This window comes from Lytechinus pictus, chromosome 13 (assembly GCF_037042905.1).
Source record: "Lytechinus pictus isolate F3 Inbred chromosome 13, Lp3.0, whole genome shotgun sequence".
NCBI classification, from domain to species: Eukaryota; Metazoa; Echinodermata; class Echinoidea; order Temnopleuroida; family Toxopneustidae; genus Lytechinus; species Lytechinus pictus.
The window spans coordinates 11,277,643-11,304,749 of NC_087257.1; the positions used below are offsets into that span (position 1 = coordinate 11,277,643).

Sequence of the window (27,107 nt, forward strand, 5' to 3'; positions counted from 1 at the left end):
GTGTGACAGAACCATTGCTATGGCAGGCATTCGAAGAATTCTTAATTTGGAAGCCTGCAAATGCTGGCTGACAACGGTTATCTTTTCGAAGAAGTCATAGACCAAATGGACAATATCCAACTTCCCCAGTTACTTTTCAAAACATGCAAACAAAAATGATTTTTATTTCTTTGTATCCAATTTGCGCCATTTGGTGATAATAATAAGACTGACAAAGAATTTGAAATGACATTTGAAGGTCTTTGGTAAATTAAGGCCTTTATTTGTCGCTTGGTATTTATCACACTGTATATGGCTTTGTTGAATACATGCCTGATAAAACTCCATAGGTGAGAAGATTCGGTCTGGAGAAAATCTGAGAGCAGACAGTTTCACACCTCAATGCTAATTCTAATGGAGGAATGAACGTGATCTAATTTGTATCGAATCTGGAAAAGCAATTGTGCCGGTTTACTGCTGTCTCGGATTCAGATTATGAGCAAACTTAAAGGACATTCATGTAATAATACATTCATTATATTATGGAAGGGAGCTTGGCCCTGGGGAAGGGGAGGGGGTTGTAGGGGGCTGCATATGTAAATTACCACAGACAATTTTTTTTTGGACTATCCCCTGAACAAAACCTCCAGCACCCCCTACTAAAAAATTGTTCCCATGGCCCTGGGAGGTAGTATGGCTTTATAAATACTTTTATTTTTATATAAAATGTCTAAAAAAAAGTATGAAGTCTTATGTTTGTGAACATATATGTATTAAAGATACCCTTTGTTTTCCTTTTAGAATTATTTTATTTTTTAATATTTTCCCCTTCTCTGCATATACAATCAAAACACTGATTAAAATGTGTATACAATGCAGTTTACTCAGTGAGCTTTTAATAGATAGTTGGTTAACTGTTTAAAAGAAGTGTTTATAACCTTAAACAACAAAGTTCAAATTTGAATATGTAATCTTTGATGAATTTTATGGTTCTTAAACAACTACTCTAAAGTTCAAACAGCAGTGTATAGAATTCTTAATAGTGATTTTACTGTGTAGACCTATTATTTCTCTCTCTCTCTCTCTCACACTATAGAGTCTCTGTTTTTCTTTCAAACACTTATCCTCTCTAATACCTCGGTCACATTTGCTCTACGGCGGCCGTACGGCGAGTCGAAAACAGCCGTTTTATTCATTTTTATACAAACCACACCTCTGTGTAGCTCGTACATAATAATAAAACGGCTGTTTTTGACTCGCCGTACGGCCGCCGTAGAGCGAATGTGACCAAGGTATTATGGTCTTTACTTCTCCTCCTGATCCTTTTCAACATTCTCCTTCTCCTGTTTTCACCTCTTCTCTTTTCCATCCTCCTACTCCTTCTCCCTCCTCTCTTCGTTTCCAAAATCATTTTTCCTTTGCACAACCTCCTCTCTCTCGACAACATTGAAAATATAATGTACATGTATGTCGTTGACTTCCATTCTTCTTCGATTATATTGTGTTTCCAATTCCCTATGCCATGAGCATGTACTGCCCTGAAATGGCCAAGACAAATAGATACCTGCACTTGTAACATTCTGTTATTTCTCAGTAGGCCTATAGCTTTTCATTTATGTTGAATACATTCCAACAAAATTTACTTGAATATGAAATGAAAATGGATCTCCTCAGCCTTCTCAAGAAATTAATATACTGCACAGTATGGAAGTCGCAAGGAAAACAAAATGACAGTCCCTCATTATAATGTAGGTGCGTTTTATTTCCTGCTCTTGCTTTCTTATTTTATTTTCTAATTTTACCCTCTCCTATTCTTTACATACATTTTTTTAAATTCTTTGGAACTATAAACAAATATGTCTGGCCAAATAAAATTCAACTGAAACCAATTGTCTTGAAGAGTGTCACACTTAAAAGGCTGTCACAACTTGATTCTTTTCTGTATTCACTAATTAAGTTCTCATAATTAACAGGAGTTCTTGTGATCGAGGCGGTTTGAAACCAACTAGAGCTAACACTCTTAACCTCCTGGGTCAAACTCTATGATCTGTGATGCGCAATGGGTGGGCTTTAAAGGACAAGTCCACCAAAACAAAAGGTTGATTTGAGTAAAAAGATAAAAATCCAACAAGCATAACACTGAAAATTTCATCAAAATCGGATGTAAAATAAGAAAGTTATGACATTTTAAAATTTTGCTAAATTCCACACAACAGTTATATGCACATCTTGGTTGGTATATAACTGAGGGAACTGATGACGTCATCCACTCACTATTTCTTTTGTATTCTATTATATGACATATGAAATATTCTGATTTTCTCCATCTTGTCATGTGAAATTGAGTTTTATTCCTACCTGAACATGTGGAATTAACATTGTTTAACATTATGTGGTTCAGTCAAGTTTTATATTATTGTTAATTCTGTAAAAATTGAAAAATTGTATAATTCAAACAATAAAAAACAAAAGAAATAGTGAGTGATGAACATCATCGACTCTCTCATTTGCATATCACTGAGTTGTGCATATAACTTTTTCGGGAAAAATAAGCGAAACTTTAAAATGTCGTAACTTTTTTACTTTACATCCAATTTTGATGAAATTTTCAGCGTTATGCTTGTTAGATTTTTCTCTTTTGATTCAAATCAACAGTTTTCTGGGGTGGACTTGACCTTAAACGGACTGAGAAATAGTACAGTTGAGCACATCCTCGTGTTTTGGCTTTGATGGTGATTCATGTTTATAATTCTCAGTTGAATGCACCCCTCTACATTGTATCTATCTGCACCAAAATAAACACATTTCATCTCTCCTTCACTCTCTTGCTCCTCATGCCTGTACTTAAAACCCCTCCCCTCTCATATCATCATCATCATCGTCATCGTCATTATCATCATTGCACTATGATTTCATCTTCTGACGGGACAATTCATCATTCACGAACACATGGGATTTCTGACAATTGACCAAATCTCTCTCTCTATCTCTCTCTCTGGCTCTCTCTCCCACTCTCTCCACCTTCCTCAACCCAAAATGAGTGCAATCACATCACTCCTTGAATCACAGTTAGTCATTGTCACCCTACAGCCTGTATGCTTAACATCACTCATCATCAATGACTACATCGTCTACATGTCTTGCTCATCCTCAACTTGGCGCATCACATCCATTGTTGTGGGGATGACAAACTCACAACAACAAATATTTCATACAAAGGAAGAAATTATGAATAAATTACTATACTTCTGCATGGTTCAGTGTACATGCAGCACAGAGAAGACTTCTTTATCTACTTCCTTTTCAACACCCAATTCACAATTCAAAACCTAATTTGACAACAGCCTATGTGTTCTGAAAGAAATACCGAAATAAAGAGGTAAATATACATGTACATGTAGACATGAATCATTACGGCAATCAATGATTATAACAGTCGAGGCCAAAAGTTTACATACACCCATGGAATTCAGTGAAATTTGTTCACTTGCCAAAAATTGTAAATTTACTATATCTTCAGAAATATAAATACTACCATGATGAGTTTGGTATCAAATGAAAGAGTGTATTACTTAGCTCTTTCACATGATTGGGATGCTGTTGGGATTAAAGTATATTTCAGGTGGAATTTTCTTTGAAGAAAAAAGGTAATATTCGTGCCAAAAGTATTCTATTGTTTGATATTATATTTTCAAACATCGTTTCATCGAAATGTCAAATAAATATCAACTCTCTGATTTATATTACATTTTCTATCACAATATGTCACCACTGAACAAAAAACGGTAATCTGAAAGGTAAGTGTTGAGAAATAATTAGCACAGATATGAAATGTTTTTGTCAAGTTTTTATTTTCAATTTGTCTACAATATGAAGATTTTTGGGTAAAAATGACAGCTAAATATTTGTCAGCTCCTGATGACAAAGCAATGTGATGAAGGGACATGATACACTCATTTGTTTGATATCAAATTTGTCATGATAGCACAAATATTTTATAACATACAGTAAATTTTATGATGTTTGGGAAGTGTCAACTTTTCTTTGAATTTCCTGGGTGTACGCAAACTTCTGGCCTCAACTGTAATTAAAGATAATTAATAGAATTTCACCTGGATTCTCAATCCTGCAAAGCGAAGGTAAAGAAGTTAAAAGTTGATAGAATTATCTCCAAACTCGACTCAAACACCCAGAAGTATCTCATGTCCAGAACAGACAGACTACGTACATGAACATGTACAGGTGTATATGCTCATCATTTCTGGATTTATTATTTCCTGTTCCAGAGAAACATTACTTGAATATAAATTCAACAACCTGTGCAAAGTGCAATCAAGGCACAAGCTTAATACTAAATACCAGAAAAGGGGTATAATATCATAAAAATGAAAAAAACATCTAAGAAAAACTGAAGTAAATACTTACTGCCGGTAAATCCCACCGTGTTTGCGACCTGTCTTCACTGTAATAGTAAGGCTCCCCATCAGTTGGAACTGCTTTATACCACTGCAGAGGGGAAAAAAAGCCATAAAGAGAGATTGATTGATGCGTATCGTATTGCAAGATAATAACATAGTTCATATACACAACATAAGGAAAGACCAGGAAATAGAGTCTCAGCCTTTCAAGAGGCGTGTGTGAGTTGAAGTATTTCATGGCCATGGGAAGAGTGGAAAATGCATTGTGAGCATTACGATCACGAGCATCATTATATTAAATAAAGGGATGAGAGCAATGCATTGTTTATAATTAGCGTGATGTATCTATTGGTACTTTGAGCAGGTTTCTGCCCATAATGTTGTAGTTTGTTTAAAACATCCTTCATCAACCTGTTTAGACCCATCTCTGTCTGTCAGTTTTTAAATTATTCTGCTTGTTTCGATCTCAAATCATTCCTGATCAGAACGATCTCGGGATTATGTGGAAATGCAATGAAGCAAAAGAAAGAAAGAAGTTTGTTTGCTGTAACCCGACTGGCCCTCTTCATACATGTACCTGCCAAATTTTACTTTTTTATCAAAATTTGACCCCCCCCCCAAAAAAAAAAAAAAAGGAAAATGTGATAATGTGCTGAGTGACCCTAATTTTCATTGTTTTGCCTACACTATTTTTCTCTTTTTCTTTGTCTTTTTTTATAAGTGGCGAATGGGACAGTAGAATATCATTCAAATAATAGGTCTCTTGTTAGAACCCTCAATCTCCATTTGACGTGTATTGTTTGAGTGCATACGTTTATAGTTAAACAAAGAACATAAAACTGTTGGTATACATGTACTGTACGTTACGGCTGCATAATGCAAGGAGTCTGTGCTCCACGCAAAACCCCCCAAACACAGTATATGGGACCACAGTAATGGGAAGCCTGATCCTGTGCCATAAAAAAAAGTATATATCGACCAACCGACCCATTTTCCCTGTTATTGTAAGCACATCTTATTTTTGTTAAATAGGCCTTTAAATAGTTCGGTAATATAGTAATATTTGCATGTTTATACAATCAAACATTTGTCTAGTGCCTTTAATAAACATAATTTCTACCTTTGTTACTGAGCTAATTAACTGGTATAAAGGCACTAATAGCTTTTAATACATTGGGATGATTTTAAGGACAAGTCCACCCCAACCATTAGTTGATTTGAATAAAAAGAGAAAAATCCAACAAGCATAACACTGAAAATTTCATCAAAATCGGATGTAAAATAAGAAAGTTATGACATTTTAAAGTTTTGCTTAATTTCACAAAACAGTTATATGTACATCTTGGTCGATATGCAAATGAGGAGACTGATGACGTCATCCACTCACTATTTCTTTTGTATTTCATTATATGAAATATGAAATATTCTAATTTTCTCCTCATTGTCAAGTGAAACAAAGATTAATTCCTCCCAGAAAATGTGGAATTAGCATTGTTTTAATAATATATGGTTCAGTCAAGTTGGTCCTTATTGTCAAATCTGTGAAAAATGAAATATTGTATAATTCAAACAATAAAAAACAAAAGAAATAGTGAGTGATTGACATCATCGACTGTCTCATTTGCATGTCACTGAGATGTGCATGTAACTGTTTTGTGAAAAATAAGCGAAACTTTAAAATGTCATAACTCTTTATTTTACATCCGATTTTGATGAAATTTTTAGCGTTTTGCTCGTTGGATTTTTCTCTATTTATTCAAATCGTCATTTTTCTGGGGTGGACTTGACCTTTAAGTTTAAACATTACATGTATATCTCTTAGCTACAATTTTAAATTCTTTGTTTATTCAAGCCACAATGTCTCTTATAATTTTCATATGATTTGAAACTTGAAGTCATTGTCATTTCAACAGAACAATGCAAACAAAATTCTTAGCACGGTACTTTCAACTGTACCATTGGCACTTCCTGTGGTAGACAGGGAGGTGTATTATCAACAGTATCATAGTGTAGGTGTTATGAGGAAATTGTTGACGAGTGAATAGGCAATGCAGTTTTGCCTAATGCATGGACTAGTAAACCTATATTTCATGAATTCAAAATATTGTCAACATTTGTCTAGTACATTTACATTTTACATGTACTACAACTTTTAACAGACATTTTGATATTATTCATACACAGTAAAACACAGCTTATAGTTTACAATGCTGCTTTTTACGACGTAAACTTTGCAATCAAATAACCGTGCTATTTATTGAAGACTAAATATTAAAAATTAAACTTTGCTGTTTAAGATTTTAAATACTTGTCTCAACTGTTAATCATCTACTCTAAATTCCATATAAAACAGCATAGTTATGAAACTTATAACCATCATTTTTTACTGTGTGAATCTTTACTGAATTAAAAATACACTCAAACTTTGTGTAGTGCCTTTAAACATATCATTAATAGATGTAATATCTACCTTTCAAAAGGCATTCACTTTTTGTTTTCTAATTTCAGCTTCATATCATTTTCACATATTGTATACAAATATGTCAATTGAGGAGATACATTAAAACAAAATAAAACACTTTTCGAAAAAGGTTTTTTTTTTTTTTCAAATATACTAAGACATGAAGTAGTAGAGTGACACCGCAATCAAAAAGGTTATTTTTATATGAATTCATTATTTTATCAAAACTACATAACAATTATTAAAAAAAGGTCTGAATATGTGCAAGGGTCAGAATCTAAAAGATCAATATTTATATTGTATGCACTGCAATACTATCACATGACACAAGGATCTGAACTAAACATTATCTATAGAGAAACTATTTCCCATTATCACAATTACACAGACCCCTGACCCTGAATTTAGTTTGGAGAAGTCCCCTAAAATGATCAAGAGTTTAGATTTCTCAAAACCAAACACAAGATGGGGCTATTGTTTTATTTATTCAGCTTATTTTGTGCCAGGAAATATCAATATGAAGTATTACTCACTGCCACTTTCTATATCTCTGTTCTTTGTTTGTAAAATCGTTTTCAAATGTAAAAAATGTTAAAGTAACCTAATATTAATCAATTTTATATTTTTAATGTTAAAATACTGTTTACAGTTAATGTTTTTTTTTTATATTGTATTTTTAGACTGCAGATTCCTTGGTTGTTTTTATATCGATCTATTTTTTTCTGTTTGTTTTTATTCATAATTATATTATTAAAGTTTGATGGTTTATTTGTTCAATACAAATACATGTACCGGAGCAGGATGAATATTGTTTGGGTTGGGTGAATGGCTGTGGCTGGGGGGGGGGGGGTTCCGAAAAAAGCATGTTACTCTTATTAAACATGTATTTGTTGCACTTTTTCCTGGAAAATGCTATCAAAATTAACACAAACAATGGACCCTGACAAACAAATAGAATTTACCTTTTCAGCTGTAACCTCATTGATGAAAACAGGATCTCTTGTAATGGTCTGTTCCATTCTCCAACCACGGGGTACATTATGATCATCTTGGGGAGGGACAGCTGTCGTTGGACTATGAGGCTATAGAAGAAAAAAAATAGGCAAATGGTAAAAAAAAGTAAGTTGTCGGTCCTTTTTTAATAATTTCATTCTAATACAGTCCAGTTTCATTTAGACGGCTGCTTCAGGACTGGCTCCCATCTATACAATGAAAATGGCTGGATTATAAGAGAAATATAGTGCGATACCATACAATTTGGAAAAAGAACAAAATACAACAGAAAATGAATATATAATGATATATAAATAATATATATAAATAATATAAATAAATATATTGAGGGAGTGGAGTGCGACCAATTGAAATAAACAAAAAATTGTGAAATTATAGACAGTCAACAGTATGTACTTAAAATCCCCCCCCCCAAAAAAAAAAAAAATTATATAACAACAACAAATGATGATAATGAATAAACAAAAATATGAACAGGTGTACACAAATATAAATAAAATGAATATTCAGAGAAAGAAAGAAAAAATCAATAGATATATTAAAAATAATTGAATAAATAAATATAAAAATTTGATAAAAAATGTTTTGATCATTCATTTATTTTGTAGGCTAGTTGGGACTCTTCATTAAAATGGTGACAAACTGAAATACATGTAATATCTAATTAATACTTCTACAAAAAAATATTTTAAGGCATATATTTACTTTGATAGATATTGAGACTATGATAGGTAAAGTTTTTTCGTTAATACTTGAAGTACCTCCCCTACGTACCTGAAAATTGATGCAATTGCAATGTGCATTGAACCTACTGTATTCAAATTTTAATCATATATTATCAAATCACCCAGAATATCATGATATGAAATGAAATTGCACATGTCTACATGTACATGTACAGTACAGTACATGTTCATCTGGCTAAACTATTTCTTCCCATCAGCTGCCTACGTAAAAACAGCTGAAATTTCAGCAATTACAAAAGAGGACAACAAAGAAACGCAATCTAAATGAGAAGGGAAAAAAGCAGACATGTGCATGTTGTCACGAATGAGTCACATGATCCCTTAATAATCCAATAGATAATCACATGACATTGATATAGCTGAGGCAGGTATGCAATCGCCTTGATGACATCATAATGCAGTCTGAGAAATTATTATCATTAAAAAAAGAATTGGAAAGGTATGAATTTTAATCTGGAAAGGTATGAATTTTAATTTTTATACTGCATGCGTTATGAGAATCATATCGCAATAGTTGTATTTATTGTTAAATCCAACACAAAAACAATCCTACATACATGTACATGTATGTAGAGTGCAAAAAATTTTGATTTTTTTTTTTTTTTTTTTTTTTTTTTGAAAAAATATGTAACAAAATGCACTCACATGACTAAATTGTCTGCTTTTAATTCAAAAACTTCACTGGGGTATTCCCTATTATGATGTCTATTTCAAATCTATCACGATTTCCTGTTTAAGTTCCACGTGGATGTCTTTGTGAAATTAATTTTTTGAAGCTTCGGAAGACGTGTGATGCAATATCCTGAAAAATGTTTTTCTTTATTTATATAAATGAAAATAGTAAATAGCAAAATTGCTATTAGTGTCATAAACAAGTAAAACCCATGATGATTCAAGGTGGGATTGCTTTTTTAAACTTCTTTCCTAAGGAAATTAAAACCAATTCTTCCAAGTTTTCTTGTTCTGGAACCGAACATTTAGAAAATATTTATTAAAAAAAAGTAGCTTAAAGGGATGGTCCGGGCTGAAAATATTTTATCTTAAAACATAGAGTAGAATTCACTGAGCAAAATGCCGAAAATTTCATCAAAATCTGATAACAAATAATAAAGTTATTGAAGTTTAAAGTTTAGCAATATTTTGTGAAAACAGTCGTCATGAATATTCATTAGGTGGGCTGATGATGTCACATCCCCACTTTCCGTTTTCTTATGTTATTACATAAAATCATAATTTTTTCATTATTTCATACTTGTGTGAATAATATGTCTCCCTTATAATGAAATAAGTTGTAGCAATAAATATCTAATGCACTAAATCAGTTGTCAATCCAATTTTTCTAGTTCTTGGAGGAAAAAATTTGAATAAACCTAATTTCATATAATAAAATACAAAAGAACAAGTGGGGATGTGACATCATCAGCCAACCTAATGAATATTCATGTCAACTGTTTTCACAAAAATATTGCTAAACTTTAAAATTTCATAACTTTGTCATTTGTTATCCGATTTTAATGAAATTTTCGGCGTTTTGCTCAGTGAATTCTATTCTATTTATTAAGCTATAAATACTTTCAGCCCGGACCATCCCTTTAAGCAACAGAAAATGTTTGCTTACGGCCTTGTCAGTAAAGAATGTTTACCATATGAACATGAACCAATACTGGCTTCAGATCCGCTTTAGTGCCAAATTCCATTCCACTTGATCAATCTGATCATGTACTACATGTGTGGTTACACACTCGAACAAAGGTCCTTTTATTCACATTATCATGAAGTAATTAATAATGTCACAGTTTTATTGACAACAAAATAGCTATTGATTTCATTATCATTATTGGATTACAGACTTCCCACATCTACATGTATTTATGTACATTGTGTAACATACATTTGGGTGTGGCTATTAGTGCTGTTGTCGGGAACAAAAATCCATGTCGACATGTCGCTTAAAAATCAATCCCGACATCGACATTGTCGACATCGAAACGGGATCGTAATTTAGGCGCCCTAACATTTTTTTAGTAGTGTAATCATTCGATCGTGGCACATACCACTCTCTCAATCAAATGTATTCACCTTGACACGAGTGATATCCCCACAATGGATCTAGATCTATACAGGCTCAGTTCAGGAAAACATGTTTTGACTAAGCTAGAGTGAATTCACTTCCAAAATCGCTGATTTAATCCACATTTATTCTGGAGAATCAAGTTTTTGTACCACGATACGGTCTCGAAAACATTGCTCAATCACACTCGGAGCCAATTTGAGAATCACCAATTGCAACAATGATCATTGCGTATTATAGGCTGGTGCGCATGTGCTGCAAACACAATCTCCTCAAATTGACAATAAAATAATAATAAAAATTGATCGATAATTTCAGTTCCACTTCTGCGGCGATCCGTGCAACGATCTCCAAACGAAAGAATGCAAGTTTTCTGTGACTTCGTGAAATGAAGTAAGCGCTCAATTACAGCGGTCACTACTTTGATGAAAACACTTGTTCGCTGCTGCTCACGTCTATATGAAAAGTAATACATTGTGGAGCAGCGTATTATCAAGCACAGTAGCGGTGAATACATCGATAATTGCATGGGTACAGTGAACGTGAAGGCTGCTGCGCTGCTCGCTAGCGCGCACGTACGTGCAGTCGCCGCTGGCTAACGTCAGCTTAATGGACGACGCCATATTGCCAGATTCAGGCACATTTGGCCCGCGCCCTCACCGGCTAACGCTCGGCTAAAACTCGAACGCCATTCACCCATACACTAATTCCCCTTGATTACCGTTGTTAAAAACCTCTATCAAATCTTTTCCAGCATTTTTATGAATTAGCGATTGATGTTTTTCCGTTTATCAAATATCCTTCATTATACACATATTTTTTTCATATTTATAACATTTTTATTTTAATCACAATTTCAGTCCAAACGCGGGTCAGTTTTTGTTAACCCACGTTGTTTGTGCATGCCCACGTATAGCCTTACGCGTATTGAAAGGAATGATGTTGGGTCGAAAAACAGAATTGTTATTGTTTGTTCCTTGTTTGTTGGGGATGAAACTATGATGGCGACCAGTCACGTTTGACTGTACCGCCAAATAGTTAAGATTAATTAATTAAGGTCAAGGTGAGATAAGAGAAATGAGCAAGGGGCATTGTGGTGGGGGGGGGGAGGGAGAGAGAGAGGGGGGGGTGGTTACGAGGGCCGATCGAGTGGGGATACAGTTTCATCATGCAGTACAGGGCGTCGATGAACACTTTTATTTTTTTCTCCAAAATATGGAAAGTGACAGAATAATCAGAAAAAGGTTGATTGGTTCTGATTTTGAAAAAAACAGAATTTATCAAGATTGCTGTTATTTGATGCTTTTTCAATCAGTGCCCTAAACAGAACAGAATTAGACTTCTTTCATAATACCTACTGAACATATCCAGCTCTACAGCTCATGGTTGTAGAATTTAATTTAGTTTCTCTGATAAGTATAATTCTTTCAAACAAATCAAATTTTGATTAATCGTATTTAATTTATTTCACTCTTTTCTTTCGCCTCGTTTTTTTTTCTTCCAAAAAATCAGGGAGCTGAAAAATATGAGAGCTTGAACCTAAAGATATGGGGTAGCTATGACGTTGGAGGGGGCGCAGCCTCATGCACTTGCAGATCCAAATCAATTTTCATAGGGGACACTTAGAGTAGCCCCTATTTCTTTAATATTATTTTTACAAGCAAAAAGAAGTCAATGAAGACATCAGGCCACCGACAGCTGCCTCGTCAAAGGGGGGGGGGGCGGTCGATTATTTTGAGTATTTTTTTTCATTTTGTCTTCAATAGGGGGGTCAATTAATTCTATATACACTTCTATTGTCTTTATATATGGGGGGGGGGTCTGCTACTGAGCATGTTTTTAAAAGGGCTTAATAAGGGGCTTAATACAACAGAAATTGTACGATTTAACACAATAAAATGTATCATCGAGGTTAATACTAAATTAATACATAATTAATTGTTTTAATTGAAAATGAAAATAATAAAGGCACCCATAGATCTTAACATCTCATAAATACAGGCCTAAACCTGTATTGGAAGTTGAACAGGCATAAAGTATAAATGTTTAGCTATAGCTGATGCTTTGATCCCGCAACCAAATAATGTTATCATAAACTCTAGTAGATGTTATATCAGTCATGTCAGTGGCGTAACAAGTGAAAATAATTGAGGGTACTACGATATGGAGTATCAGGCAAAATTTATAAAATATATAGTTGCAAGCAAGCGACATAAGCATAATTTTGACTTTTGGTTACAAAAATCCAATTGAACAATTTCGCAAGATTCTCTTACCTTTTCCTTTTTTTTTCTTGTTTGTGAATTTAATTTGGGGGCATGCAAGACCCCCCCCCCCCATACAGCACCACTCTTTGTTGTCACTGTCTAAAATTTGATTTAAACTTTGAGAATTTGAATTTCTTATCTAAGTAATCCAAAGGGATAAGACAAAAATATTTGCAGATTACTTATTTCAAAGTATTTTTATACCTATAAGTTATAACTCCCCCAACTCTGCTCTAGCTGCACTGCACGTTGCCTAACGGCCTTCCACCAAAGGGCCAGGCCGACTCGCCCCGTGAGCAAGTGACCGCGTTCGCGTAAGTTCACCCGAAGCCATGACTAAATTCTGACCATAAACATCACCTAACTAATCACTCTCTGACAATATTTCAAAGTATCTTTTATTACAGTCGATCCTTTGGGCCATTAAACGATAATATTTCCAATGTTATCATGACAAACAATTTTAATGAGATAGTGGCATTGTAGAAAAAACAAATTTATAGGCACGAAATGGCACCAGATAAATCATCAAACATACAGCGCAGCGTTCGGGACTGGTGAGTGGTACGGCTCGCTTGGAGTTTTCGCCCCGACGAATTCGGCGAAAACGCTACCATTGCGCCGTGCGAATGTTCAATCTGCGGCTCTCAATCAGAGACTTGAATGTCTCTTTTTGCATTATCGAAAATGTATCATAGACTTTGTTTGATTTGTTTACAAGTAAGTTGCATATCCGTCGTGATAATTAGGAAAATCCATGATGTCTTCTTCTAATTCTGTAAAAATTACCTCTTCAAAGTGCCTGTGTCAGAAAATTGCCGGAAATCGTAAAAACTTGCCTAAAATGTCTCTTTTTGAAAGTTCATCCATGGTCTGGAAAAAAAATGTTATAATTTATGTAGACGTATACCGTAAACAAATACATCCTCGATCACTGAAATGAAGTCTTTGCTAAGCTTTTATATCTCAGACCGCGTTACCATGGCAACTTGGGAAAACCTTTATTTTTTAGTAATAAAATTCTGGTTTTAAGGGTCATTTTAGAGACATAAAACTAACCATATTTTGAAGTATTGGGTTTAAATTTCACATAAAACTGAATTATCTATGTTTATACTTTCGTATATGAATATTCATATTTCTTATAGAATCTTAGTTTTTGATTGGTCAATGTTTCAGTCATGGGTAATAACTGAGCGTAAAAAAATCTGAAAATGCGCATTTTATCGGCAACCAACAAGCAAGATGGCGGAACACATTAAGTTGGCGCTATGCACGTACGTGCGCGCTGCACAGATCTATCAGATGATCGTCGGGCTAGGGCCCCGCGCCGCTCTGACGTATTTCTACTGCCGCACAGCTCGCAGGCATTCTTTATTAATTTAATGCGCTTCTAAGCTGAATAAACCTTTCAATTGTGCCAATTAATGTGGATAAATGCTTCTACCTTTACAGGTAAGCTTTACACTCGTGACTTAGGCTAGACCCCTTTTTATTTCATGTTTACATGTCGATGTGGATGCGTGCATGTCAACATGTCGGAAACATTGAAAATCCTTCGTATGTCGACATCAATGTCGATTTAAAGGCCTATCGACAACAGCACTAGTGGCTATACATAAAATATGCTATTTTTATGTTTTGCATGAATAACAATATAAAAAGGGATTACATACTATTTGGCTGGTCAGTAAACTACAAACTGACAACAACAAATAAAATTGACAATTAATGTATAGAGAGAAGTGTAGTATTGTGGACAAGTGAATAATTAGTCTCCAGACTAAAACCACAAGGTCTGGGGAGCGTTTCATTAAAGGACTTGTCAGACGTTTTATCAGACAAGTACTGTTTTTTCCGACAATTACTATGGTAACGGTGCCTCTCAGCCAATCATAATCAAGGAGGTTGTCAGACCGGAGAACTTGTTGGACAAAAATGTTGATGAAATGCTCCCCTTGGGTTCAAATCCTATCACAGCACTCACACCATTTGTAAAGGCATTTATCTACATTTGCCACTCTTAACCCATGTGTAGTCAATGGGTAACCGGTAGGGAGAAAATCCTCAAATGCTTGAGCACCTGATCAGGGCAGCCATGCTAAAGCCGGGGTAACAAGAACATTATTATTTTCAGCAGGACCTGCTGGGAGAACAGTTTTCAGAAATGGTGTGGCTACCCTGGGTAAACAATAAACAAGAGATTATTTACTTCCTGGTGATTTTAAGACATTAAATTAGAAAGTCATCCAGAACTCTTTTGATGGCTTTTGGCCAAACCTTCATGAATAGGTTTCTCTCATTTTTTTTTCTTCTTTTAATATTAGATAGCAACTTGACTCCATATTAGACTTCACCTCTGAATAACAAATGAAAAATGACACTACCGAAAAGATGATCAAAGTTGCACAAAATCCTTTATTCCTAGCTGAATCTGACGTCTTCTAAGACCTGTAAGAGCAATTGTTGCAGGAGAAGTAACACCTTCTGTAGTGTACAAGGAGTACCCCCCCCCCCCCTCAGGGGTTTCCTAAAACAAAAAAGAGCTGAAAAGGCTCAAGTGTTGAAAAGAGCTGAAATCGGAAGAGCTCCTGGCATTCTTGGTACAAAAGAAAGCTAAAATGAGCTGAATTTAAGCTGACAATCATAAAAAAGTATCTTAAATTGTGCAGAAGAAAGCTAAACAAACTTCAATAAAATCATAACAAATAAATAGCTAAGAAATCAGCTATAGAGCTGAACTTTCACACCCCTGCCCTCTAACACGATATCTTTCGTGAAATACTGCAGCATCGGTCAGAAACCAGAACATCATCTTCAATCTAAAACTCACCGTACTCCCCCCTCTCTCTGATCCAAGAAGGGACTTCTGCGATCCCGTTGGACCCGTCTGGGGTACGTCGTAGCTCTGTGGGGTACTGTCAGATGGAAGCCGATGGGCCCAGTTGTTGCGGGAGACAGCAGGATTCTTGACCACTCCATCCCCGCCAGAATTCCACGAGTTCTCCCTGCTCGGCGTGTACTGCGAAGGAAAGAGAAAAAAGATTGGCAGATTTTGATTTAGATTTCACATATTGTAGATTGGACTACGCGTATATATCCAGCACTTGAAATATTAGAATAGGCTATTTTTGTCAACAACTATTGAAACAGTGCAAGAAACATTGTGATTTTTTTACAAATATCTCTTTAAACTTTGGTTCTTATGCACGCTTGCACTGTAATCCCACGTACATGTGGTCGAAGGAAATACCGAGCATTCATGTTTATTTTATGCGGAAAGGGAAAATCAATTAGGTTCACAAAGGTATATGTTCTGATTGTTCTCAGTATCCTCTGATAATATACCTTTTTATCATCTTTATCTTCCTCTTTGTTTGATGGTACTTTTACACTTCTAGACACCCTTGCAATCTTCCCCAACTTTGCCGAGACATGGGCCATCTTGAGCGACATCCTCTCATGAAAACCCTCATTCGATTCATTCCCATCGACGCTGCTATCGCTTGAACGCCTATCTTTTTTCTTCCGTCGAAAGCCAAAGACATGATTAGATTTTCCCTTGCCACTCTCTGTCGCCGATTCACTGTCGGATCCCTTGATGCTCTCCGTCTCCCCCTCCTCATCAACGGCTTCAGAAATACTGTTCAAGGAGGACAGGCTGATGGACAGTCCCATGCGAAGGCCATGAGGATTGTTGCCTTGACCCGCAGCATCCGCTTCATCTCTGAGGCTTTGGTATTCTTTCTCCATACGATCCACTCTGCCCTCCAGTGCCTGCAGTCTAGTTTCCACATCTTGATGCTCTGCTACAAGTTTCTTGATCAAACTACCCAGGTCCTCCTCTCCGTAAGGACCACCTTCAACAATCTTCGGTTGCCTTTGAGAGTTCCTACGATCCACAACCTCATAGATGTGGAAGGAAAGATCTCTGACGAGTTTGCTACGAGCATTGCTTGGTTCTGCACTGCCGATCCCTGTGCTTTCCGCAAGTCCATCGAGTCGTCTCTCTGTTTTGCTTAACTGACCTTTTATTTCCTCTTGCTTCTTCAACACACCCTCCACTTGATCCAAGTACTCCTCATTGTTTTCGTATCCATAAATTCTTCCGTCAGTATCCTCCATTTTGTCTTCTCAAGCCCCAAGTTATCTACTTTTTAACGTCGAGATTTGCTGGAAAACCATCCATTATTGTCGACAAAATGACCAGAATTTTAATGGTGGAACATTTTGGGACTATCAAAGAACTGTCCGTTCGAGGCACACTTTAGAGCATAAGACAAGAGGAATGCAGGGAGGCATTGAATTCTTGCAAGGACCTATTGAATTCTTGGTTCTCAAAATCCTCCCCAATTTCCTTATTCATTCATTTACATCTTGGTCATGTGGGTTATGAAGGAATCTGTATTGTATTCAAGTCTATTATTGTACAGTGCATGTGCATATTGTTTCCTGGATCATCATTAGAGAAACAGCAGTGAATGTTTGAAAAATGTTTATACTTTAAAAGAAATATTATTTACAGTTTGTACCTGTGTAAAAGTATTTGTGAGAATAAAATGGGTGCTTCATATTTTAGATGCCAAAATGGGCTATAAAAGTTTTTCACACAATGTCTTATTCATTTTGACAATACAATTTGAACAATTGTGCACTATTACGCACAAGCTGTTTTCACACCTCCCAATAGGGGAAAAAATATGCCAGAGAGAGAGAGATCACCTGCAATAGTATGTACATGTAGGAATACACTGTATATGTCATTTCAAAACTGCAAGGGATGCTTGCAGCTAGACAAATTATGCAAATTCTTTGATCAATATATAGGAATGCAAGAATCTTGATGGATGCAAGCTTGTATGAAAACTTCATTTGGATCAGGTAAGTTCGAACGCATGAATGAAATAAATAATAAAAGGTAGGGAAAACTGTGCTTCCTCATGCACTGTATCTCCTTGACAATGCTTTATAATTCACAAGCATAGAGCATATTAGGCCTACATGTACATGTGTGAATCATTGTCTATTACAGGGGTCAACTCAAAACGTCCCTGTAAAATAAGTTTTCACAAAAAACAGTAACTTTCCTGGACTTCTCACGAAAGCCAGCACTTTTATATGCTTTTCACACTGCATTTCCTTAACCCCATAATATCCTTTATAACCCCAGACTATCTGTTTTTAGATTTCAGACTGTCTTTCTTATCCCCATACTATTTGCCCGGGACTATCTGCTTTAATAGACGGGGTTAACGCCTAACCCCAGACGATTGCACAGCTCATGAATATTGATGATATTGCCACACAGCACGTGATTAACATGCAATTTTGACTACCGCGATTGGCTAATGCTTAGCCCCACTTTTCCTTAGCCCAGTTTGGTTTATTTATTTATTCATGCATGTTCACAATGTACAATGTGTTAGCACCACAATTAGCTGGCTAACCCTGCTTTTCAGCAGGGCCAGAAAATACCATGCTACATGTAGCCCATTTCGGTAAAACGTAGTGTGAAACCGGAGTGGGCTAAGCTTAACTCTGGGAAATATTTGTAGTGTGAAAAGCATATAACAATGGTTAAAAAAAAACTCACTCAATCGATAAAAAAATACTGTACTTCTAGGCTTTTAATATAAATCTGTTTCGAGTGTTAAATTGGTTAGATCTGAAACTATGCAAACAACAAAAGAGAACAAATAAATTCTGGAATATTTGTACAGCAAGGTAATGAGCCATGGTAATACAGATGGACTACCTATGTAAATCGCATTTTATAGGCTGTCAGTAGAAACATTTGTTTACCTCACATTCCAATGTGACATGTGTACTGGTATTTCAGGAATGCCTTCCCCCTCCCAAAAAATGATTATAATAATATTAATTAAAATAGTAGTACAATAATATTAATAATCATAGTAATATTAGCAATAATAATTGTAATAACAATAATCCTAATACAATATAATATTAATTATAAAATGGTAAAAATAATAATACAAAAATATCAGCAATATTAATTGTAATAATATTGATAATGAAAATAATGAATTATTAATAGGCCTGACTTGAAACGGATATTTCAATATTCGGATACCCGACACTGAAAACCGGACGGCGGACGGGTATCCAAATTTTACCCTGAAATATAAAAAAAATAATATCCATAAATTGCACTTATTTGAGTTATATTTAAGATTTTCAGTTATATTTGAGTTTTGAACCTATCCGATGATGGCGAGAGTCGGCGTGCGCTAATTAAAATATTTCTGAAAACCACGAAATTACGAGAAGCTGAATATTTTGGGTTGAATCTGTTTTGCAATCGGATTTGACTATAGTGAGTTAGCGTGAGGCTACGGCTACAAATGTAGATCGTATGACTGTGTAAGCTATTAGTAAATGACTATTATTTGAGTTATACAAGTCGGGCCTAGTTACGATCCCATTTAATTGTTGCGAGAGTATGTGTGTTTATTTTTTAGTTCCGATCGAATGAAATAAGATGCAATGAATTTGACCGAGGTGAGTGTAAGTGCGAGTCTACTATTACTAAAAGTCTAAAACCAGACAGGCCTACATCATTCAGCTCACGCATGTGCTGTCCTGTCTGGACGTGTCTGGAGTGAATCGTCCGATATATATTTGGTCACATTACACTCGCTACACCTTCAAATGGGATCGCACTTGGAATATTTTCATTTTCATGTCGGGTTTCTCCCCATTCCCCAAATTATAGCCAAGCTTCTCATTTCTCAACATTTTTCTAAATAATCACACTTCTAACAAAGATTCAAGACAAGATTTAATCACAGTAACAGTAACTAATCACTTACATTCATCACCAGTAAGTTTTACTGCAAAACACGTTGATTCACAACCGACCACATACTCGGCGGGCGCACATCATAAACCTTTCTGGCACGATACCGCCTTTTAAGTATTGTTGTTTATGTGATGATGGATATCAAAATTTATAGTGGATATGCCATTTAAACTGAAATAAAGGAAAGTGTGTGTTTTGTAATTTATATATTAAATATTAATTCAATAAAAAATAATCATCTTCATTGGTAACCAAAGTTGCTGTGAGAAAAAGTAGAATTCATTTGGCATTTGATGAATAAATTACAAGAAACAACATGACACACCCGACTAACCCGATCAACATTTATTTGACGCTTAAATGGTTTCAAATTATCTTCATTCTTCACTCGCATTGAAAGTCGAGGTAAGAAAATATACGATGAGTTACGCATTTGAAATCATCAAAACATAAGATGGGGAAGAAAAACGATCTTAAGCGACACCATAATAAAATCGCCATCGTTGTCAGAACGGAACTTTACTCCATTCACGGACGGTCATGCTCCAAAACTGATATAAGGTCATGTTTCAAAACTGATATAAAAACGATGGTTTTCGACGGGAATATATTACCAAAGAAGATTAATTGATATTGGTGATTATATTGGCGACTAAAACTTATAAATTTTGTTGGTGAGTCTTACTAAATTTCATGAGTTTTTGTGACAGGAAAGTGGTGAATCAGTGTCCACGGATACCCGAACCCAATTTGAAAACCGTTATCCGTCTACGCGGGCGGAAACCGTTCGGATATCCGTTTGGTGGCAGCACTAATAATTAATATAATCAAAATTAAGTATCAAACAGTCCATCAATTGATAATTACAAAATATTTCTCAAAGATGATGTCTGTTTTATGATCAACAAAGTTTTTCTATTTTTTTATCAAATTTAAATATTTCTTTGAACTACTAATATAAATTTGTGAGAGTTTTAACTTTTTTGCAATGATTCACAGGTAAAGTCATTAACACTTTTTCAGATTCCAGGTTCAATTTTTGTCATTGTCCTGTCCTTACAATAAAGTATTAATAAAGATACTTTTTTGTGGTGGTCATGCGTTAGTTGTTTTATTTTGATATTTTAAGGGTTACTTGTGTATTAGAGCATTGTTTCTATATAGTGCTGTATTAGAGCTTCCTCATTAAGCCACTGGCTAACTAGTCTGCAGGCACAGACCCTGATTGGAACTTTGATCAACAAGTGTGCCTCCACGCAAAGACTAGCACATACAAAACTTGCTGAGCGAGAGAGCCTTCAGTACACAAGGCATGAGTAGGCTGCACATTCAGACCCTTAACCCGAGTGAAGGGTTTGCACAGCAGACTACTGGCTAACCTGCCGTACACATTTCCATATATATGTAGTTCAACTGATCACATAATAATAGACTTTGTTTTCCTGTAAATTCTTGTTACTTTGGTCATTTTTAAGCAATCTGAATTTACTCTTTTTCATGAATAATAAAAAATGTTAATAATAATACATGTTAGTCTTGGACATTTTACTTTTCAAATACTGGCCTTTACAGTCCATACTGTTATACTTTTTAATAATTAAATACCAAAATGCATATATTTTGAGCATCGGCATATTTCATGAGCAGAATACTTACCGATGGAGATATTGATTTTGATGAGTCAGTGCCACTTGCCTGGGGTTCATCATAAACCACAGGCTTAACCGTTTCTATATCTCGATGTGCAAGATCCGAAACTTGATAGGCTCCTATAACGCTTGCTTGGAGTTTCTTAACATTTGTCATCACCTTGTCGATATCTTCATAGACATGATCGTCAAATTTTTTGTTCATGGCAAGTTGCGCAGGAAGAGCGGTGTCGTTGAACTTGGTGTTCTTGAGGTTGGCAGGATCTGCGTCAGCGCTGCTCTCGTCTTCCTCATCTGATGGGCAGAGGGTGGCATACACTGGAGTTTCCTTCTTGATTATCGTGGTGTTCAAGGGTTCTTTATCCTGTTCTGTATCGCTTTTTGTTGCTGAAACACCCTTGAAGCCGCTATCCGCCATACTGATCAGGTCATATTCATGAATGCTGTTTGTTGCCTGGCGTTGGCTCGAAGGCATGGTGGGTGGCGAGGGTAGTGTAGTTTTAGGGTTCCGCCGATTATTAGGTCTCAAGGCAGCAAAAGCCTTCTTTCTGTCGCCACCATCAGCTGGCTTGTTGGTGGAAGCCATCAAGGATATATCTGGACAAGCTGGGTCTGACTTGCTCTTTCTATTAAGACCATGTTCTTCTGTGGGCCTTGGCCCTGAAAATTTAAAGCTTGATAGTTCTCTGACCATTTCCTTGTTGGCTGGGTTTTCACTTGGAGATGTGCTAACAATAACACTAACTTGGCTTTTGTCTTGGTCTTCAATCCCTTTAACTTCCCCATTCACTGAATCTTCATTATTCCCTTTGTTAGCCTCCGTGTCATGGCTTTTCTTTTCTCGTCTTGAAAATCTCATGCTTTTCACCCGCCTGACAGAACGGGCAAACCTACTAGACCTTCCTTTCCCTTCTTCCTTTCCACTGCTCTGTCCTCCTTCCACTTCCTCCCCTTCTTTCTCTCCTTCTTTCTCTCCATGCTGTCCATCTTCAGTTTCTTTGATACTTTCACTTGGGAACACAAATACAATAGGCACATCGTCTCTAGCATGTTGTAGCTTTGAATTCCTACTTTCGTCGGGAACACTTCCCAACAAACTTGGAGCTGAGGATTTTCTGAGGAAATGGCTGGACAGTTTTCTCCGGAGTTCAGGGCTTCCAACAACTATAAGATTCTCATTTGAAAGTGACTTTGCATGTTTATTTTCTAAAACTCCGCCAGGACTTCTGGGTTTCTCGATGTCTTTAGGGCTTTTTTCCTCATCTATGCATCCAAGACGAGCTTCCATTTGCTGGATCTTTTTCCCAATGCTTTCCTGCTTTGTTTCTAGTTCCCAGGTGGTATTGTCATTTGCGTCTTTCCATTTGGCTTTCCCCTCTGGAACTCTTTTTTCTGATTTCCTTGAAGCCCTTTCAAACCTTTGAATCTTTCCAGATATATCTTGTTGTTCATCTGCCATGCTTCCCAAAGTCATGTCTACACAAAAGTGATATCTAAAGTTCCTCTATAAACCTAAACAGTGCCTGCCCTGTGCTATAGTTTTGAACTGAACGAAAACATGTTCTGAGTTTATTTCAAATCCCTGACAATCAATTCCAAAGTCCTGTTTGTTTTCAACAACTTGTAATCCTCATGCACTTTGATTAAATAACCCTGTGCTGTGCATATGTGAGTTTCATACAGGTATTCAACACTTAAAAAGATCAAGTTTGTCCTCAAAACTGCTATTAATCAAGTTGTCCAGTCATTGAAAAATGAAGCGCCTGCCAGTTTCATAAAACCATTCAAAACTGTGAGAAAAGTTCCTACCCAGTGATTTGATATGACTTTCCAACACAGCTTGTTACGGTGTACTGCAACAGGGAACTTGCTGAACTCAAATCACAGGCACAATATACAAAAAATGTTCTGGGAATATATGAAAGTCGGTCTTTTCAATTCAAAGTTCAGCCTTTTCTTTCCACCTGAGCACCCGCTTTGTATGACTCGAGTTCCTTTTCTCCAACGTCAACAGCCCTGCCTGCTTGACAGGTCAACGGCGATAGGAATTCAACAGGGAATCGTCAAACCGGTGAAACAAAGCAAGAGTCTTCTTGTTCACCTGATGTAACCGATAGCGAGGATGCCTTTGGTAACGTCACCCGTTCCTGGCAGCCTTTTTCTAGCAAGTCTTCCCTCTACATGTGTATCTCACTAATTATTAAACCTCTAATTCTGTCAAGTCTGCTCAGCATTACAGCACTTATTAGTCAGACTTTGGATCAACCCTGATCATTTTTAGGACCAACTTCCCCATTCCGTCACTAACTTTTTTTGCACCCTGATAAAAAAGAATCTCTAGGTCACAAAGTCCATTCAGTGGGTAAAGATTACCTCTGGTTGATCTACTCATGTGATTACTTGAATGATACATTATGCATGCATGAACACTATTTGTTTTCCCCAAAAGTATGTCCTCTACAGATGATAATTTGTTTGCAAATCAAAAGGGGATTCATTTAATAGCAGCATAGAAATACCTACTTCCTTTTGTTTCTAGAGCAACAATTACTTTTATTTTCTCAAACTTTAGCACTTTTCTGCAATGACATGATTGGGTTGTTAAATTTCTTTTGATTAATTACACTGCAGCTCCTCCTTCATGATGAATATTCATATGTATTGTGTGCTCAATTTAAATGATGGATTTGTGAAAAGGTGTCCAGAGGAAGCAATGCTACATCATCAATACCACCCACCCACTCTTACAAAGACTTGCGATAGATCAAAATCAAACAGAAACTGATAATAATCTAAAACTGTGTAGTGTGTAGGGCTGACAGATATGATTTGAGATCAATCTCATTTAAAGTCCATTGCAACTGCTCCACCGCAACATTAAAATTTCAAAGTGAAGATTAATTTGACAAAAAAACCGTTACAATGAGCAAAGTTGCTTCGCTGTATAAACCTCATGTTCTTGACCACAAATTGCATATACATGTAGGCCTATATTCTTGCCCGGGCTGATTTAAAGGAAAACAATAATAATCCTGCACAGGGCATGACGGCCTTTTAATGTGCATGACTTTTTCAACTTTTGTCTTTTACTGAATGACTAATATGAGAGTTTTTAATGATAACTCTGGAAAAGGAGACACCTGGATTTAAAGGGTAAAAATCTGGTCTTAAAGTCCAGAAAACTGTGCCCGTCTCAAAACCGTAGGTTGCACGCTGGGGAAAAACTTGGGGGCTCAGGCTAATTCACCCCTAAAGGCCTTGGAAAACTTTTTTTTTTAAGCCCTGAAATTCACAATGTACTATAGAGTCAAATATAAACTCGCTGTCATACCATGTAGCAAATTTTGCTTGGTAGGTTGAAAATAATTTTTTTTTTTAATTTTACAAAGTTCAGTACTTGATTTGCATTTTTGCAAGGGATGTGCTAAACTGATCAAAGCTATCAAATTTTTTTCTTGGATTTTATGAAATATTCATAACAATTTAAATCAATTTATTAACAAAAGGTTAAAATCTCAATCAGAATTCTTTTCCATGTTTTGCATCTGAGCATAAGAAAAAAATAATTGTACATGTAATTCTTTTCAATCAAATAAAACATATCACAAAGTGACAATAAATATCATAGTACAAGGAAAGGAGCTTGTTTGAATGAATCACATTTTTAAAGGACAAGTCCACCCCAACAAAAAGTTGGTTTGAATATAAAGAGAAAATTCCAACAAGCATAACACTGAAAAATTCATCATATTCAGATGTAAAATAAGAAAGTTATGACATTTTAAAGTTTCACAATAGTTACATGCACATCCTGGTCGGTATGCAAATGAGGAGACTGATGACGTCATCCACTCACTATTTCTTTTGTAATTATATGATATGAAATATTCTAATTTTCTCCTCATTGTCAAGTGAAATAATGATTAATTCCTCGGAATTAGCATTGTTTATTATTTAAAATACAATATGGTAGTCAAGTTGGTCCTTATTGTCAAATTTGTAAAGAAAAATGAAACACTGTATAATTGAAAAAAAAAAAGGTGAGGGACATCACTGACTGTCTCATTTGCATGTCACTGAATTGTGCATATCACTGTTTTGTGAAAATAAGGGAAACTTGAAAATGTCATAACTTTCTTATTTTACATCCAATTTTGATGAAATTTTCAGTGTTATGCTAGTTTGATTTTTCTCTATTTATTCAAATCAACATTTTTCTGGGGAGGACTTGACCTTTAACTTGCAGATTTGAACAGTTTCCCCACAGCATGCTTATTTTGGGGGTTTCCCTTCTTATTTTTGTTATGCTACTGCTTGATACTTCCAATCAGCAATGGAATGGATGTGTGGAAATTGGTCTAAATCATATGATTGAGGTGAATGAAACAAGAGGCTAAAAATTCACGTTCGTAAGTAAATATACACAAATTATTAATGGAATCTATCAAATCACGATTTTTTTCATTATCTTTTTTCATCCAGATACGCAATTACGCATCCTGTTCGTGATTAAAAAATTGATAAATAGCCAAAATGTTTGATTATCGAAATACGTATTTCATTCCTAAATTCCAACAAACCGTGTTTGAAATATCCCTTTCCATGTTTTCATCTCAGTAGGCCTATACAGTGCGTATCAAAAAAAAGTTTACACTTTGAAAAAGCCTTGGGAATTAAAAAATATACAACATGTGGGAAAAATTTTCACGCATATTCTTGGGTTTGGGTCTCATCTATCCAATCAAAGTAAAAGTTTTGACAGAATGTTACACTTGAGTGAGCACCGTCCATTTTTGTAAAGCTCGCAGAAATCTGTTTGCGCAGAAATGCTCGTTTTCATGCTGTGTCAAGGGGAAAGGGCGAAATCAAACTTACCCTGCGAAAAATATCTCATACATTTCCCTTGCACTTCTAAACAACTCAAATTAAACGGATACATTCAAGCATTATGTAACAATTTTGCCACCCAAATTGAAATTTCAACACTTAGTAAGCACAACCTTTACCCTTTTTGTGCCAGCTGGATCTGAGGACATAACTGAATCTGAACAAAAGTTTATATCAGACATCTGCAGCATTTTTAATTAGGTTTTTATCATTTAAATTGGGTTTACATTTCATTTTTCATTTAATACTTGTTTCTCCACACTTTTCCCAAGCTTGACAATGATTAACGAAATGAAAATCAAGCCGAAGCCATTTCATGTAAATCACAGCTCATTGTAAAACAAATATTGTCACAATGGCCTCGATGTGTGGGGGAGTGGGGTGGGGCGCAATGCACTCTTCGAAGTGTTTTGGTCAAGGAAACAAGTTAAAAAAGGTAAAAGATATCTTCAAATCAATTTTACTAGCTAAATTCCATGTGTTCTTCATGATGAAGGTCTACTTTTATTCGCATAACTATTTCAAAGTTCTGCGCAAATCATTTTTCACTAACTTTTGAAAAGTAAGTGGTGCTCACTCAAGCGGAAATATTTTCGCCAGTTATATCGTCATTTGCTTAAATGGATCTTTACCAATGTTAAAATGTGGAAAAATCTTCAGGATATAACAAAATAAAATTTTTACAGGATTTTTTCAAAGTGTAAACTTTTTTTTGATACGCACTGTATTAATTATTTCAGCGCTTTTCATGCGCATTAAAGGGGTCATCTAGGCTGGAAAAATATGATCTGA

The 27,107-nt window shown here is 35.6% G+C and overlaps 1 protein-coding gene across 2 annotated transcripts; it reads right to left on the minus strand.

The window, feature by feature from the left end:
* Positions 1-1,779: 1,779 nt before the first annotated feature.
* Positions 1,780-24,912, minus strand: LOC129275017 (uncharacterized). 2 transcript variants are annotated; one of them, XM_064108703.1, is made up of 4 exons: positions 21,436-24,912; positions 15,790-15,978; positions 7,821-7,940; positions 1,780-4,485 (listed from the first exon to the last, which is right to left on the minus strand). In XM_064108703.1, the coding sequence occupies exons 1-4, from the start codon at positions 22,900-22,902 to the stop codon at positions 4,378-4,380; spliced, it is 1,884 nt and encodes a 627-aa protein (XP_063964773.1). In that variant the 5' UTR covers positions 22,903-24,912; the 3' UTR covers positions 1,780-4,377. The 2 variants fall into 2 exon arrangements, with proteins under 2 accessions (XP_063964773.1, XP_063964774.1); XM_064108704.1 differs by lacking the exon at positions 21,436-24,912 and adding an exon at positions 16,305-17,152.
* Positions 24,913-27,107: the final 2,195 nt, after the last annotated feature.